The 14,810-nt window shown below is 36.3% G+C and overlaps 2 protein-coding genes across 6 annotated transcripts in view; one reads left to right on the forward strand and one right to left on the reverse strand.

Moving 5' to 3' along the window:
- LOC121322888 (guanine nucleotide-binding protein subunit beta-4) overlaps positions 1-1,470 on the reverse strand; it is a 37,430-nt gene extending 35,960 nt beyond the window's left edge. For 2 of the 4 annotated variants that reach the window (XM_041263400.1, XM_041263397.1), the window contains exon 1: positions 1,358-1,470. The gene's annotated coding sequence lies outside the window, so the exon portion shown is untranslated. Of the gene's footprint in view, positions 1-1,353 lie in introns of all 4 variants that reach the window. The other 2 variants (XM_041263401.1, XM_041263399.1) reach the window with 1 other exon arrangement.
- A 755-nt stretch (positions 1,471-2,225) lies between these two features.
- On the forward strand, positions 2,226-14,399 carry LOC121323208 (actin-like protein 6A). Of its 2 annotated transcripts, none has more exons than XM_041264112.1 (14): positions 2,226-2,435; positions 3,823-3,899; positions 4,099-4,273; positions 6,955-7,055; positions 7,445-7,542; positions 9,032-9,126; positions 9,931-10,052; positions 10,870-10,959; positions 11,152-11,213; positions 11,502-11,616; positions 11,707-11,787; positions 12,101-12,196; positions 12,412-12,498; positions 14,215-14,399. In XM_041264112.1, the coding sequence occupies exons 1-14, from the start codon at positions 2,411-2,413 to the stop codon at positions 14,293-14,295; spliced, it is 1,305 nt and encodes a 434-aa protein (XP_041120046.1). In that variant the 5' UTR covers positions 2,226-2,410; the 3' UTR covers positions 14,296-14,399. The 2 variants fall into 2 exon arrangements, with proteins under 2 accessions (XP_041120046.1, XP_041120047.1); XM_041264113.1 differs by having other exon boundaries at positions 9,931-10,037.
- Positions 14,400-14,810: the final 411 nt, after the last annotated feature.

Consider the following 14,810-nt stretch of genomic DNA (forward strand, 5'->3'; position numbering starts at 1 on the left):
ATCTTCTTCAATCCTGGTGTTGCTCATAGTCAGACCCAGATGATAACCTCTTAATGGTGCACTCTAGTAGAATGTAAACCTAATTAAACATGGAACAATATCATTAATGCATTTCAAATGCTGTTTTCATGTGCCAGTTGTCTGTCTCTTTTTACTCATTCAAAAGCTGCCAAAATACTTCTAGATTACCTGCTTGACATTGGGGCCAGTGGTCAGAGCAATTTACAGACAGTGATTTATATGCATATCTCGTAGTTTTGTACTTGTTATGGTCAAATTCCTTTATTTTAAATATAACAATGCAGCTATAGACACAAATGTTTCCAAAACTAACTTCTGTTATTAAAAACATATATTTTCTGTATTTATAATCCTTTACATTGTTTTTAACTTGACAGAGGACAACTCTCTGTTAGCCCCTTTGAATTTAAAGACTGATGATCATTTACTATTAGTACTAGCTTTTTATTCTACTTAAAACCATTTATGCCATTGTACTTTTGGTTCTGTGTATATATTGCACTATATGTAATGTTTCATACATATATCACACCCCCAAAGCTAGATGGACACAGTTATATGTATATGGTGAAGCAGCAGTTTGGGGTGTGATATATTATATATTGTATATGTTTGAAATATAAGTTAGACAATGAGAACGATCAATCTCATCAGATGCTACATGAACATATTTGGGGGAAAATGCTGCATTTCAAATTGTATAATATCATTCTGGTTTATTGTAAATTAAATAAATACTTTTATGCAACTAAAACAAAATGTGTTGTGGGAATTTGGAATATCTTTTGAGTCAAAATCTTGTTTTTCATTGGTTTATGTGGTGCTTGTAAACATCATTGCACATTTGACAGATCTGTTGTTATTCACTCCGTTTAACAGACTGTTGCAAAGCAATGGAAAAAATCATCACAAAATCTGATAGGCTTGATAAGCAAAGAATTACAATCATAAATCTACAGTAACTGTCTCAAAGACAACTGTACATGTACACTGCACAGCACACATGCAGCAAAATCTTCATTCGTATCACTGGTTGCTGGATTGTGAACCCCAGTAACAAACTGCCTTATTGTCAAACACTGCACCACACCTTACATCATGTCTAGCACAGTGGAGCTGAAAAGAACAGGGCTTGCATTGCCATGAATATACAGTATCACAATCTGAATCCCCTCTTCATGCAGAATGCTACATAAAACAGGCAACAATCAATTGCATAATATTAGCCTGTGATGGTTCACATCAGGAAGGGGTTTCAATATGCAAATACAAATAAACATGATGCACAACCTGTAGTACACTGTACCGTATAATGCCAATATAAGAACGTACCTACTTTTGTGATCTTGTATTCCAGAGTACAGAGGTGTTTTCCAGTTAGTCTGTTAATTGATTTCAAGCAGAGCTGTGCCTGGTTTCAGTTCTGCTTCAGTGTTCAGAGTGGGTGGGGATGATGCAAAGAGAGGCTGTAATAAACCAGCGGACAGCTGATCCACAGTGAGGCAGTAGAGGAGTAGGAGGAAGGAAATGAGGCCATGGCATTTCTTAAAGGAGAAGCATTTTAGCTATTCCATCAATTCACATTGACTTGTATTGTAATATTGCAAAGTACATTTAAGATGTACATTTAAGAAAATTAATATATTTCAATTGATATATAATAGCAATACCACCCTCCAAAATGTGAAGTACCAGAGATTATGAACTGCTGCCATTTAAAACAAAACCAGTCCGCAAAATTAGTTATTTACCTATGTGATGTCTAGCATTACTTCTCATTGTCCTGTACCATGTGGTCAGAAATGTTCATTGGAACTCAGTACTGTACAACATTACATAGCTATATTCTGTCATTACAAACTCCACCGTCAGCATATGATGCATGGACCATAAGTGAACAAAATATGAATGTAGACAATTCTGACAGCAGAAATTCTATATTTCATTATGTCTGGATTATTATTATTATTACACACTAATGGTGACGTCTTTATAAATCAGTTGTACCGGTATTTAAAAAAAAAAAAAAAAAAAAAAAAAAAAAAAAAAAAAAAAAAGTAAGTGAATCATTACAATTATAACAAGTAGTTTTCTCTCGCTTTCCCTCAACCTACTTTGGTCGTGACGTACACAAAACCCACCTCCTTACAAGTAGCATTGGCTACAGGTCTTAACAGACGGCGTGGGGGAGGGTAGAGTGATATTCTTGGCTTCTGATTAGCTCTGGTTGGTCATGGTTGTTCGGGGTTAGGTTGCTTCCATTGAATTTAGTGAAGAGGGTTTAATTTTTATTGTTGGAAGGAAAACAAAAACTGGAGGGTCTGTGTTGTTTTATTGTCAAATTTATGTACAACATAGACTAGTTTGCTGCCGACAACTCTCGGAAAAGATGAGCGGAGGAGTATATGGGGGAGGTGAGTATATTCAGAAACAAACGAATGGAACGCGCCACATTGTTGTCCGTGATAAACTGTCTCAGCACGGACCGGGCCTGGTTGCGCGTCACTTGCGCACAGTGCATGAAAAAAAAAAAAAAAAGCAAACAATAATATATACGTTTTACAGTTCGGTTCAGCTAAGGACTGCCTTTGATAAACTTTAACACCAGTAATTTAACTTAATATTACATCTTGCCATACCGACATGCTCATTTCGCTAGCAGGACAAGGTGGAGCTTTGTTAACGAAGTACATTTTTTTTTTCAAACTGCACTAGACTCATATTTTCGCCACAGCTGGCTGTGTGACCTCGAAAGTTGATATCCCGCTATTTGGAATTGGGACTCCCTCTGTTTTGTATTTAGTTGTACTGCATTTTGTAGTTGTAACCGAACCAGACATGCACGCATATGGTGGTTTACCGTACTGTGCATGATTTAAAAAAAAAAAAAATAAATGTGCACAACAATATATGATCAATAATGTTTTTTTAATTAGCAGGTGTGTTAATAATAGTTGCTCTTTAGTTCATCTGCTGTCCTGTAGTACAAAGCTGAAACCATGCTCACTGTACTAGTTTGTTATTGTGATGGGTGTGTACAGTGTAGAGGTCTGAGGACCAACAGTGCAAATACCTGTAAAATAGTGTGAAAGCTTCAGTTAAGGGCCAATAACCGTTATAATTAAGTAATAAAATAAAAAAGTTAATTTTTGCAAACTTTTTGCAGACATATTTTCAAAATGCTGAAATGAGTTATAAGCTATAATCTTGCATGGACACACCATAGAACCCTTTCCCCAACCACGTGTGGTTTAAATACACAGTTACACTTTTGGTTCTGAGCTGTTTGCTGTTGTTATTCATTATTCCCTGCTGGGAATGCATGTACCAGACTGGCAAAGTGGATATAATGGAGGCAGCGCCCAATAATGCAATAATGTACATCAAGAAAACTGCTTAATACAAGTAACAGACTCTGGGGATAAGTACCCAGGGTCTGCCTTTAGGTATGTCATGCTTACGTTTTTACTTTTATTTGAAGGACTGCTTATCCAGTTTTGATCACATTTGGTTTTAACATAACCTAAATCATGCTTGCATTTTTACATGCACAAACTGTACAGTGGATGTAATGTTGGACACATCTAAGCTATGTTTATTCGAACTGAAGTAGAATCTGCAATCTCTAGCAATGGGGGAGGGGGAAGGTGGGGGTGGGGGGGTGGGGGGTGCTGAATTAATACAAGAAACAGTCAATAATGACATACAGATTATGTCTCAGAGTACATGGAACTTTTCCGATGCGGTCTGCCTCATTTGGTACACAGAAAGGAGCGGGTAAACCAGATTGTTCCTTTTCAGATGAGGTTGGTGCTCTTGTCTTTGATATTGGGTCTTACACAGTGAGAGCTGGATATGCAGGCGAGGACTGTCCAAAGGTAGGGAAGTTGCTGACTGTTCTACTGCAACCAACTTTGCAATTTGAGTTCTCAAGCATTATGTAAAACATGGCCTGCAAGCTAGTGAGATGTTTGTTTGGTTCACGGGTATTTAAATGATCTGTGTGTTAAGCAGGATTTTGATTTTAATACAGTATTGTCTTGTGAGCCCCCTATTTGCAACCCATCTCGTTTCCAGGCAGATTTCCCAACACACATTGGGATGGTGCTGGACAGGGAAGATGGGAGCACGCCAATGGAGACAGACGGAGACAAAAGCAAACAAGGAGGCACGTCCTACTACATTGATACCAATGCACTGAGGGTAGCAAGAGAGAACATGGAGGTCATATCCCCTTTGAAAAACGGCATGAGTAAGTTCACATTTTAGCTAATCTCAAAACTAGACTATTGCTTGTTAGCCAGGCCAAAGGAAGTGCACTACAGAGTACGTAATGACGCACAGCTGTTTTAGCTACAGGCAGACATCTATGAAATACTTCTTTTAAATTTTATTTTATTTTTTGTTTGGTTCATGGGTAAGTTATAAACAAGAACTGTACAATAACTCTGGTGCAGTAGTGATGACATTTTTTTTTTTTTTGCTGTAAAATGAAAATCGGACCAAGTTGTGCTAACAGTAGCATGTGCATGACTGTACCAGGTTAAGGTTACATTTACCTTAGCACGTTAAGCTGTTGCAGTGGTTTCCTTGGTGTCTGCAGTTGTAATTGGATCTAGCTATCAGACAGATGAAACATGACACGCTTTGTTTGCTGAAAGAATGTTTGTGGGTGTCCAATTCTTGTATAATGGATAAATGAGAACTAAACTGTGTTCAACTACAGCTGCACATAACATTCAAGGAAGGTTGCAACTGTTTGAAGGGTATTTGACATAATCACTCTGTCTTTGCTATTAATATGTCTAATAATTATTAAACAGAATTGAAAGTATAGAATTCATAAGGACATTTGAACAGTGGTTTCAGGTATTTGGGGGCTGGTGATATCATCAGCCATGCACAGTGTCATTATCTCTGTGTGCTAAATTTATCCATTGGTAAAATTAAATTTTGACATCAATTGCTAATATTTAATAAGTATTTTAAAACAGATTGAAAGTATAGAATTCATTAGGACATTGACACAGTTGGTGTCAGGTAGTTGGGGGTGGTGGTGATGTTTGGTGATGTTCATCAGCCATGCACAGTGTCATATCTTCTGTGTGCTAAATTTATCCATTGGTAAAATTAAATTTTGACATCAATTGCTAATATTTTAAGACTTTAGTGTTTTTTTTTTTTGTTGTTTAACCTTAAACAGAACTACACATACATGCAATACAATTTAAGCAGTCATTTTTGAGTGGCATGTTTGGTATTATGTTTCATCTATTCATGTTTTGGTGTTTTATTGCAGAGCATTATAAAATAGGTATTTTAAATACTCTAGCCTGATTGGTCAAAACAGGTCACATGGGGGTGTTGATATTACAGCATATCGCCATGGGTCGACACTTTTTTAAAAAAACGGGCAAATCACTGGCAGAGATCCATACACTAGAATTTAAAAACAAAAACGGCAGACATATTGGAAGTTATCGCAATAAACATGACCGACGAGATTTATGTAAACATTGAACTTTTGGGAAACCGAAGTGTACATGAGGTATTGAATGAATCCGAATCGGACACCAATGACTAATTAAAGTAGTGAAAATAAAGCAAAATTAAGTATTCAAGTAAATTCAAAACTTGCCATTCTGATCACTCTTTTCCTTCTCCCTGAACTACGCCGTTTCCCTATCCCATTTTGAAAATAAGTAGTTTAAAAAATATCTCTTAAACTTTCAGCTTTTCACAAAATATTTGGGTCCTTCTTAAAAGAGACTTTGGGGTTAAAAGATGTTTTGTTGCCGTTGCTCCCGCTGTCCGTTCTCTGGTCTGCCTGCCTGCTGCCACTGGACCCACCCCCCACGCAGCTGTGTGATCTGATGCTGAGCATTTATAAATTCATCTCGACAGTTCCTGCCATACGTTTTAAATGTGTCCAGGTACAAGGGTATCATGTCTTCTGCTGTGCACTGCATTGTTTAAAATTGTTTCTTAAAACTGGCCAAGTAGTTCTCCACGTTACCAAGCTGTAAATTGCAAAGTCAGTTTGATAAGTAACCGGGTATTCCATGCAAGTAAAGCATTTCTCGCCACTGTGAAGCTGTAGCACAAATCTCGTATAGGTTACCTCCTGTTACTACACCGGATAACAAAGGATGATTTAAAAAAAAAAAAATGCACTCACCTGATACTATTGCAGGTCTTGTGAGGAAGGGTTTGTGTGGTTTAAAGGCAGACTCATTTGTGCTGTGTCATGATGAAAATGGGCAGTAGTATTTTACTTTAAAATGTAATGAATAAACCAAGAAGTGTAGCAAATCAAAACTGCACTTTCAATGGCAATGTTCAATTCAACATCGGAAATTTTTTAATTAATGCATTTTTAAAAAATATTTTAAAGGCCTGTTTTTTCTAAGGTTAGGCAGATGTGGAAGGATATTTAATAAAAATTACTTTTTTTGTTAATTAAAACACGTTTCTACGTTTCTTTTTTTTTTTTTTTTTTTTTTGTAATGTTGGTTGATCCATTTTATAAGTGCAATAGGCACTTCAGGGTGCGGGATATACTCTAATATGCACACGCTCCCGGCTTGCAACACACCAGGGGCGTGTGGATATTTGAGTATATCCCACACCCTGAAGTGCCTTATTGCTTACTTATAAACCTTTTATTCTTAGGAAGTTCTGTAATGACATTCATTCTGAATAGTATTTGTCTGTGTATCCAGGAATTATGTTTTTTTAAATGTATAGTTTTTTTTTTTTTTTTTTTTTTTTTTTTTTTTTAATACAGCACAGGTGCTAAATGGATCAAAGCCCAAATAAATGACTCTATTTTTATTTGAACTGGGAATAATTACTCACCGAGTGAGTTCCTGGTCCAGAGGCAGCAACATTAAAATGATCATAATTGTATTTTAACCCCTCTTGTCCCTCTAGTTGAAGACTGGGACAGTTTCCAAGCCATTTTAGATCACACATACAAGATGCATATTAAATCGGAAGCAAGTATGCACCCTGTACTAATGTCAGAAGCCCCGGTAAGTTTTATGCAATTCATCTTTTGATTTTACATTGCTAATTCAGCTTTCATCTGTTGCATCAAAATACATCTGTTATACTATTATACTCTACTTATACTATACTTATACTATATATTTTTTACAAATAATTATTTGAAAAGTTTGGGATGGTGTGTCCTATTTCTGGTGTTCTGTCTCAGTTATGCAACTCCAAAGTGTGTACAAACACTGCACTGCTGCAGTACTATGACTGTTACTACTTAGGTCATTGTAGGACTTTCCACTTCCAATTAACAAAAATAGATTTAGTACGAGAAGATATACCTCCGATTGTGGATTTCATTTTCCATTTTAAATGTTATGCAGAGTGCTTTTGTTTACTCATGTGCTTGCTTGTTTTGACACAGTGGAATACGCGAGCTAAGAGGGAGAAGCTGACCGAGCTGATGTTTGAACATTACAACATCCCTGCATTCTTCCTGTGTAAAACAGCAGTCCTCTCATCGTATCCTTTGTGTGATGTCATGAAAGTTCTCATTCAAGGAACAATTGTGTGTGCCTTCTTGTTTACAAAGATTATGAAATGGCACATTGTAACTCAAAAAGGGACATTTTTACTGTTGCACAGAAGACCTTTTATCCAGTTTTTTTTTGGCTTCTTAGGCTATAGTAGAGCTTGAAAGAGTCGTTTCTAACATCACAGCTGCATGTACTCTGCACAGAATGCACTAAACAGCTACCACATCAATTTATGTATTTGGTTTAAAATTTAACATGATTATGGGAAACTGCTGTTTTAAGCACTTGGTATTCACATCATCAGCAGTTATGCTATCAACAGTGGAAAGCCACAGCAATAAAGGTAGAATGATTAGAAATACCGTCTTGTTTTAAAAGAATGGCAGTTCAATTACAAAGTCCCTGTCTGGGAGCTGCTGAAGACTGATATGATATGCTTCTAAATAAAACGGATGCTGTACGGTCCTGTTATTGGAAGACTGGTGTACTGCGCTGTCTTCATTGATAAGGACCCTTAATAGAGGTCTATTATCTGATACTGTAAATCAAGCAAAAGTAACGTTTCATTTCCGTATTAGCACAGACATTGGTACTTAATTGCTTTTTTATGTGACATTGAAGGGAATGTAATGAGTGTTAAAACATTTTATATCATTCATTGTAACAGGGATGTAAGGAGTACTTGCAGTGAATGACTGGGTGAATTCTCTGGATGACATGCATGCGTTTTCGCTGCTAGATTGACAGGAAATGGAGACAGGAGGTTGGGATTGACACACAAGCAGGTTTATTTGCACACACAGATACCCCCACATGACACTGTCAACAGTGGTAGCTCACGGGACCAGCGTACAAAAAGCTATCACAATAAAGGTCCCATGAAATTGCGTGCGCTGCTCCACTAACAAAAATGGCAGTCCCGCTTCCACACCTGTCTGCTGTACTGGGTGGGATCTACTATCCTGAAACTAACTCCCTGTTGCTCGAGCAGTTCACTCAACTCCAACCTTTGATATGTGCTTGATCTCCATTAGAGTGGGTCGCTTCATTCCTGAACCCAGTCATTTCAGCAGCACAGATGGACCGGTGCTTTGGCGGCAGCAGCAGCCCTGATCTGTATAATGTGGACCCTTTTATTCCTGGCGCTCTGCTGCACCATTCCCACCTGTTGATTTAGGAGCTCGCAGCTGGTAATCACACGCATGCTCTTTTGTTCCTGCAACTAAACACAACAGGCAGGCTGCAACACGCTGAGTGTCACCAATCCCATTATTTATTTCTTCCATCACAACACCCATATTTACAATAAACAATCACAGAAGCCCCCTCCTTATGTGCGTGGCCCCAGCCCTGCTACAGTAATTTTAGTTATGTATAAACGGGTAACCATTATCACATTTGGATCATATCTGGATACTATGAGACCTCACCAGAATGTTGTTTTTGTTTTTTTGCCTTAACTATATCTTAATCAGATTTGCCAATGGGCGATCAACAGGGTTAGTGTTAGATAGTGGAGCCACACACACCACAGCCATTCCTGTTCATGATGGATATGTGCTCCAACAAGGTAAGCTGTTTACCTAAAACCATCTACTTCTTGCTAATACAGTTGATGCTATCATCTCAAGTTACCAAAGTCATGCAACACTGGGGGTAGAACTAAAGTTTCCTGACAGTGTCACCCAATAAGTCACTGTCTGTCAAATTGTGATTTTTATTTAAATACTGACTGTCTCAGTTGTTAATGGTTATTTTAAAGAAACATGTTTTGACTGGAGCATTTTTCTGTTTCCTTTTACGCAAAAGATAAATACATTTAGATTTTCAGTATTTTTGTTTTGTAGATTTTATTTATTTATTTATTTCCCCCATCTGAAGTTTGTTTTTGATTAACCTGGTTTTGCTTTGAAAGATCTACCTGATGCGTACCTTCAGGAATGTTCTCTAGCAGCGCTGAGATGCAGCGGTATATTTAGAACAAATACATACATAAAACATGAGTTGCAGCAAGGAAGTGGGGGGATTATAATTTGTACATGCTGATTTAAACTTCATATAACTTCAATTCTTGACACATTTTTATGTATTGAGCCCCTGAGTTCTACTAATTATTGATTCGCAAATAGTGTACATATGTAATTTATTTCTTAAAATAACATCATTTCAAAAACACACATTCAACATTTTTTCAGGTAGGAAGGAAGGCACATGCCGAAACTTTTGTCTTAAGTTTTAGGTTAAATATGAAAGCTTTTAACTGAACTTTTTATTGCCTTTTTTATTCATGATGAAAAATAAACCACAGTCAAAAATAGCAGATCTGTGTTTGATACATCTAAGCTCTCAAGACTGAACTGTGCTGTTCTTTCAGGTATTGTAAAGTCACCTCTAGCTGGAGATTTCATCAGCATGCAGTGTAGAGAGCTATTTCAAGAATTAGGTGTTGAAATAGTTCCTCCTTACATGATTGCCTCAAAGGTGAGACCTTCTAAAGTAAGTTCGGTCCATTACTACAGAGAGATGGTTCATCTCATTTCACTTTTGGGTGTTTTTTTTTTTTTTTATTATTATATGAGAATGGTGGTGGGTATGTATTCATTGTTCCAGCGCATGTGGTTTAGAAGCAAATGTGCTTTATAGCCTATATTTTAAAATGGAAAAAAACCTGAAGTTGATACTAATTAATTGAAACATGTTCATATATAATAATATAATACAATATATAGTGTTTTTGTATGATGTGCTTGTACAGATAAATTCTTAACTGAACAGTGCCACCTATAGCAGGAAAAGCGATATTACAGGGACAGGCCTATAAAGGATGGTGGACTATAATGAGCTGAATCAAATCTGAGAATAAATTAGTTGCCACTGTATCATTAATTTATGACATCTTCCTGGGGCATCACATAGTCTTATGGAAGCAGCTTCCAGCAATGCATACAAAAAATGGCCTTGTGCTTCTATTTAGTTGGATGCTTTAAGTGAATTATCCCAATTTGCAGGGGCAATTCCACCATTTAAGTAAGACTATTGCAAGCTATAAAATAAATGTTGCTCAACGTTTACCATTCAGGCTATCGTATACATTGAGTGTTCAATAAAACAGTTTTGTATTTGTTTTGTTCATTTCAGATTTTTTCGATTTAGTGCTGTATATGGTGGTACTTTTTTCCTTCAAAATATGGTTTATGTGAAACGTAATTCACTGTACATAAATCATATCTAACTAGGGTGCTGCATGACTTGTTTAAAAAGACTTGCATGAATGGACAATAAAGTGACAACTGCAGCATTTTCTCTTTTTTAGGAACCTGTACGAGAAGGAGCCACTGCTAACTGGAAGAAGAAAGAAAAACTACCTCAAGTGACAAGGTCTTGGCACAACTACATGTGTAATGTAAGTAGAAATCCATTGGAATGCTGTTAGTTTAGGATTAAAAGAAACTGGGTTTGTGAACACACTTCTGTATAGTATGTACCAAAAGTCAATTGCAGCCTAAGGATCCTGGAGGTGCAGCTAGTCAGCTTGCATAATTATACACAGATTAAGCTGTTGCATTTTCCTGATGGTGATTGCTTTCCTTGTTAGACTGTGATCCAGGATTTCCAAGCCTCAGCTCTACAAGTCTCGGATTCTCCGTATGATGAGCAGTAAGCACGTTCATCCTTGTTATTTTGAGAGCTATAGACAAGTGCTGTTTATGTAGCAATACAACATGTCATGTTGCATTTATTCTGTAAGGGCCATCCATCTTTAATACTACAAGTTAACTTATTTTTCAAGAATGTATACCCATTAATTTCACTGTCCGACAAGTATCTTTTTAATGTTTTATTATTTATATCTTGAAAATAATAACTATTAGTTTTAATTGCTTTTTTTAATATAAAAAAAACAAGTGGAATGTATACATCCTGAATGCTTTGTTTTCTCCCTAGAGTGGCTGCACAGATGCCTACAGTTCATTATGAATTGCCCAATGGCTACAATTGCGACTTCGGAGCAGAGAGATTAAAAATTCCAGAAGGCTTGTTCGATCCCTCAAATGTGAAGGTAAATCCTGCTTAACCCACGATTGCCACGCTGAGTTTACATTTTTAATGCTAGCAGCCGTTCTTCAGTTCCTTATCTTTTATGTTTCAGGGTCTGTCTGGAAACACCATGCTGGGTGTCGGCCATGTGGTCACCACCAGTGTTGGAATGTGTGATATTGATATCAGACCTGTAAGTACAAAACTAAGGCAGTGCTGCACTTTGATGGGTTCCCAAGATAGATGACATTCGTTACTAAAAACAAATTCTTAATTAAAAATAGCTTGCTGGAAGCTTGCAAAATGTCCACGTGTGTGTAAAACTGTGTCAACCAATAAGATCTATTTTTATTTGTGTTTTTAGGACTTGGAGCAATAGTTAAGCATAAACAAAAGCTCCAAGGAGTTTGCAAGTGTTTGTATTGATAATTTATGTTACCTGTATGATAGAGAACTACTGTACAAGTAATTTTTGGTTTTATAAATTGTTTTTATGTTTGTTCAAGGGTCTGTATGGTAGCGTGACAGTAGCTGGTGGAAACACACTCATACAGGGCTTCACAGATCGGCTAAACAGAGAGCTATCCCAGAAAACTCCTCCTGTAAGTACAGACACTTGCAACGTTAACAGAAAGGAAGGACCAGACACCTGTTCTCCAAGCTGAAACTTGTCAGACGGACATCATTGAAAATATAAAAAAATTTTTTTTTTTTTTTTTTTTTTTTTTTTTAAAAGCTGATATTTTTAATTCACTGCTTTTCAAGAGAGTTAAGTAAGATTTAAGCATTTTAACACTTTGTGTTTTTTTAAATGCAGAGCATGCGTCTGAAACTAATAGCAAACAACACCACAGTGGAACGCAGGTTCAGTTCTTGGATTGGAGGCTCCATACTGGCTTCCCTGGTAAGTATGATGATAAAAGGTCAAAACTGAGGCTGTTCTGGGCAGATCTGATCAAAGTAAGCTCAGACACACATTCTGATGTAAAACCAAGAGAACTCAAAGGCAAATTGTGGTCAGGTTTTTTTAATTTAATTTATTTTTTATAAAATTGTTCCAGCAATTTAGGGTTTTTATGTATTCATGATAGGTCATTAAACATCATATTTATCATAAAACATAAAAAGTAGTGGTATTAATCTTGGCATTTTCATTTAATCGATTAATCACTCCATCTGGACCATTTAATCGATTTATCACACCCGTTTGCTATAATATGCAATTGAAAACTAAAAGTAACACTTGGTATAAATGACACCTAACATTTTACAAGCAACTTTGACAATTTGACTATAAATGAAAATGTTTACTTGCACGTAATCTGAAGTTAGCCAAAGCAAGCCTTTTAATGTAATACGTAAAATACTGTGCCATGCATTGGTGTAAACTAGCAGCAGTACTACAACCAATACTGTGTTCAGAAAAATCTTGGACTCGGATGATAAGGTAAACTTGTAGTACTGTCGTGAAAGGAAAGCACCGAAGAGCAAATCTTGCAAATTGTAGTCTTTTTGTCCTTCCTTCTGAGCCAGTGGTTCTCAAACTTCTTTTGCTACGCCCCCCTCCAGTTTTTTTTTCCCCTGCCCCCTCTAATAAACAGTAAAATGTAATTATGTGTATTTATATATATATATATATATATATATATATATATATATATATATATATATATATATATATATATATATATATATATATATAAATATGGTACACTTATACAATACACCTTATTACAATCACTTTTCATAATTGTGTTAACACCAATACAAAAAATAGAAAAATAGTCCTAAACCCTGTAAAGCAAAACCCTGTAAGTGAAACAGATTTTACTGTTATTACAGTGTTATTACAGTATACCAGTGACTAATGGTAGTCTTTAAATAATGTTAGTGCAATTACGAGTAGTAATTTTAATGTTTGTCCAGCTTATTTTTTTTATTGTAACTATAGTAAAGATTTTAAAGAGTTGTTTAATAAACTGTTGCACCCTCGTTTGCTTGTTTTCTGCGTTCTGCACGCAAAGTCCCGGTAATTTAAACTAAAAGCTAAGCCCCTCCCATTTATAAACGGAAGCTGTATCTAAATCTAGATTTTTGTTTTATTTGTGAACAAAATGGATTTGATATGAAAACCCACCGCTGCTACACTTTCGGATGGGGGTCTGGGCGATAGAGTTACTGAGCTACAATAGGTCTGAAATGACACAAGCTCTGTGGACTGGGGGTTCCTGTCTGGATAGTTGGTTGATCATCAATTAGTCAATCATTTTGGAGATCCACTGAGCCTGCCATTTACCGTGGAGCTGTTGCCATCACCAGGAAGTCAGAAAAATGTATTCGTCAGGTCTTGGCGCCCCTTAAAAACCTCTGAAAAACTGTTCTGAGCCATGTCAAAATGTTGGGTATATCTCCTTATAACTCGCTTTGAAGGACTCGCCACCATTTCTTTATCGCACACTGTTTTTTTTTCTATTAATCGATCAGTGATTTTTATTTTTATTTTTTTTTTAATTCATTAACACTCACAGGCGTATTAATGTATGAATCTTTTAATCGATTTAAAACCCCTCATAAAAAGCAGATTAGGATTGTTTTGCTTACTGAGACTTTTTTTTTTTAGGGTACTTTTCAACAGATGTGGATCTCCAAGCAGGAATATGAAGAAGGAGGCAAGCAGTGTGTTGACAGAAAATGCCCATAAACAGACCTACCACACTATTGCCTTTAGCAGTCAAAACAACACGGATTTAGTCTATAGCCTTCTACAGTGTACTCAGGAACACCAAGGACATTTTTCCACCTTTTTGTAGATTTTTTTTTTTTTTTTTTTTTTTTTTTTTTTTTTTAGTATTACGACAGCTTCCTTTGTACTTTTATGTAGAAAATGTTTTGTGGTTTAATAAGCGTTTTGAGGATTCTTTGCAGTTTTCTTACTTCAAAGCCAAATGTTCTGTTATCTTCCACTTTTACCTTTTTATTTTTAATTAGAACCTTTTTTTAAAACTTAAATTTTGATATCAAACAGTAATGCATTGACAGAACTCAAATATTTACGAGTAGTTTGGTGGTAAAATTAACTGGCTGGCACATTTGGGGTTATTCTTCGGTAAGAATGCTGTCTCTTCTCAGGGCACTTAGGTTAAAATTATACCCTGATAATAGCATTGTTACTGAACATCTGGTTTCTTTTCTCGTTAAGCATTTCCACAATCTACA

The sequence above is a fragment of the Polyodon spathula genome, chromosome 11 (genome assembly GCF_017654505.1).
Source record: "Polyodon spathula isolate WHYD16114869_AA chromosome 11, ASM1765450v1, whole genome shotgun sequence".
Lineage (NCBI taxonomy): Eukaryota > Metazoa > Chordata > Actinopteri > Acipenseriformes > Polyodontidae > Polyodon > Polyodon spathula.

Excerpts from the sequence above, each read along its gene's own strand:
- LOC121323208 (XM_041264112.1), top strand. The coding sequence starts at position 2,411 with ATGAGCGGAGGAGTATATGGGGGAG. Across the intron at positions 2,436-3,822 it reads CGGAGGAGTATATGGGGGAG|ATGAGGTTGGTGCTCTTGTC; the intron begins GTGAGTATATTC and ends GTTCCTTTTCAG. Across the intron at positions 7,056-7,444 it reads TACTAATGTCAGAAGCCCCG|TGGAATACGCGAGCTAAGAG; the intron begins GTAAGTTTTATG and ends GTTTTGACACAG.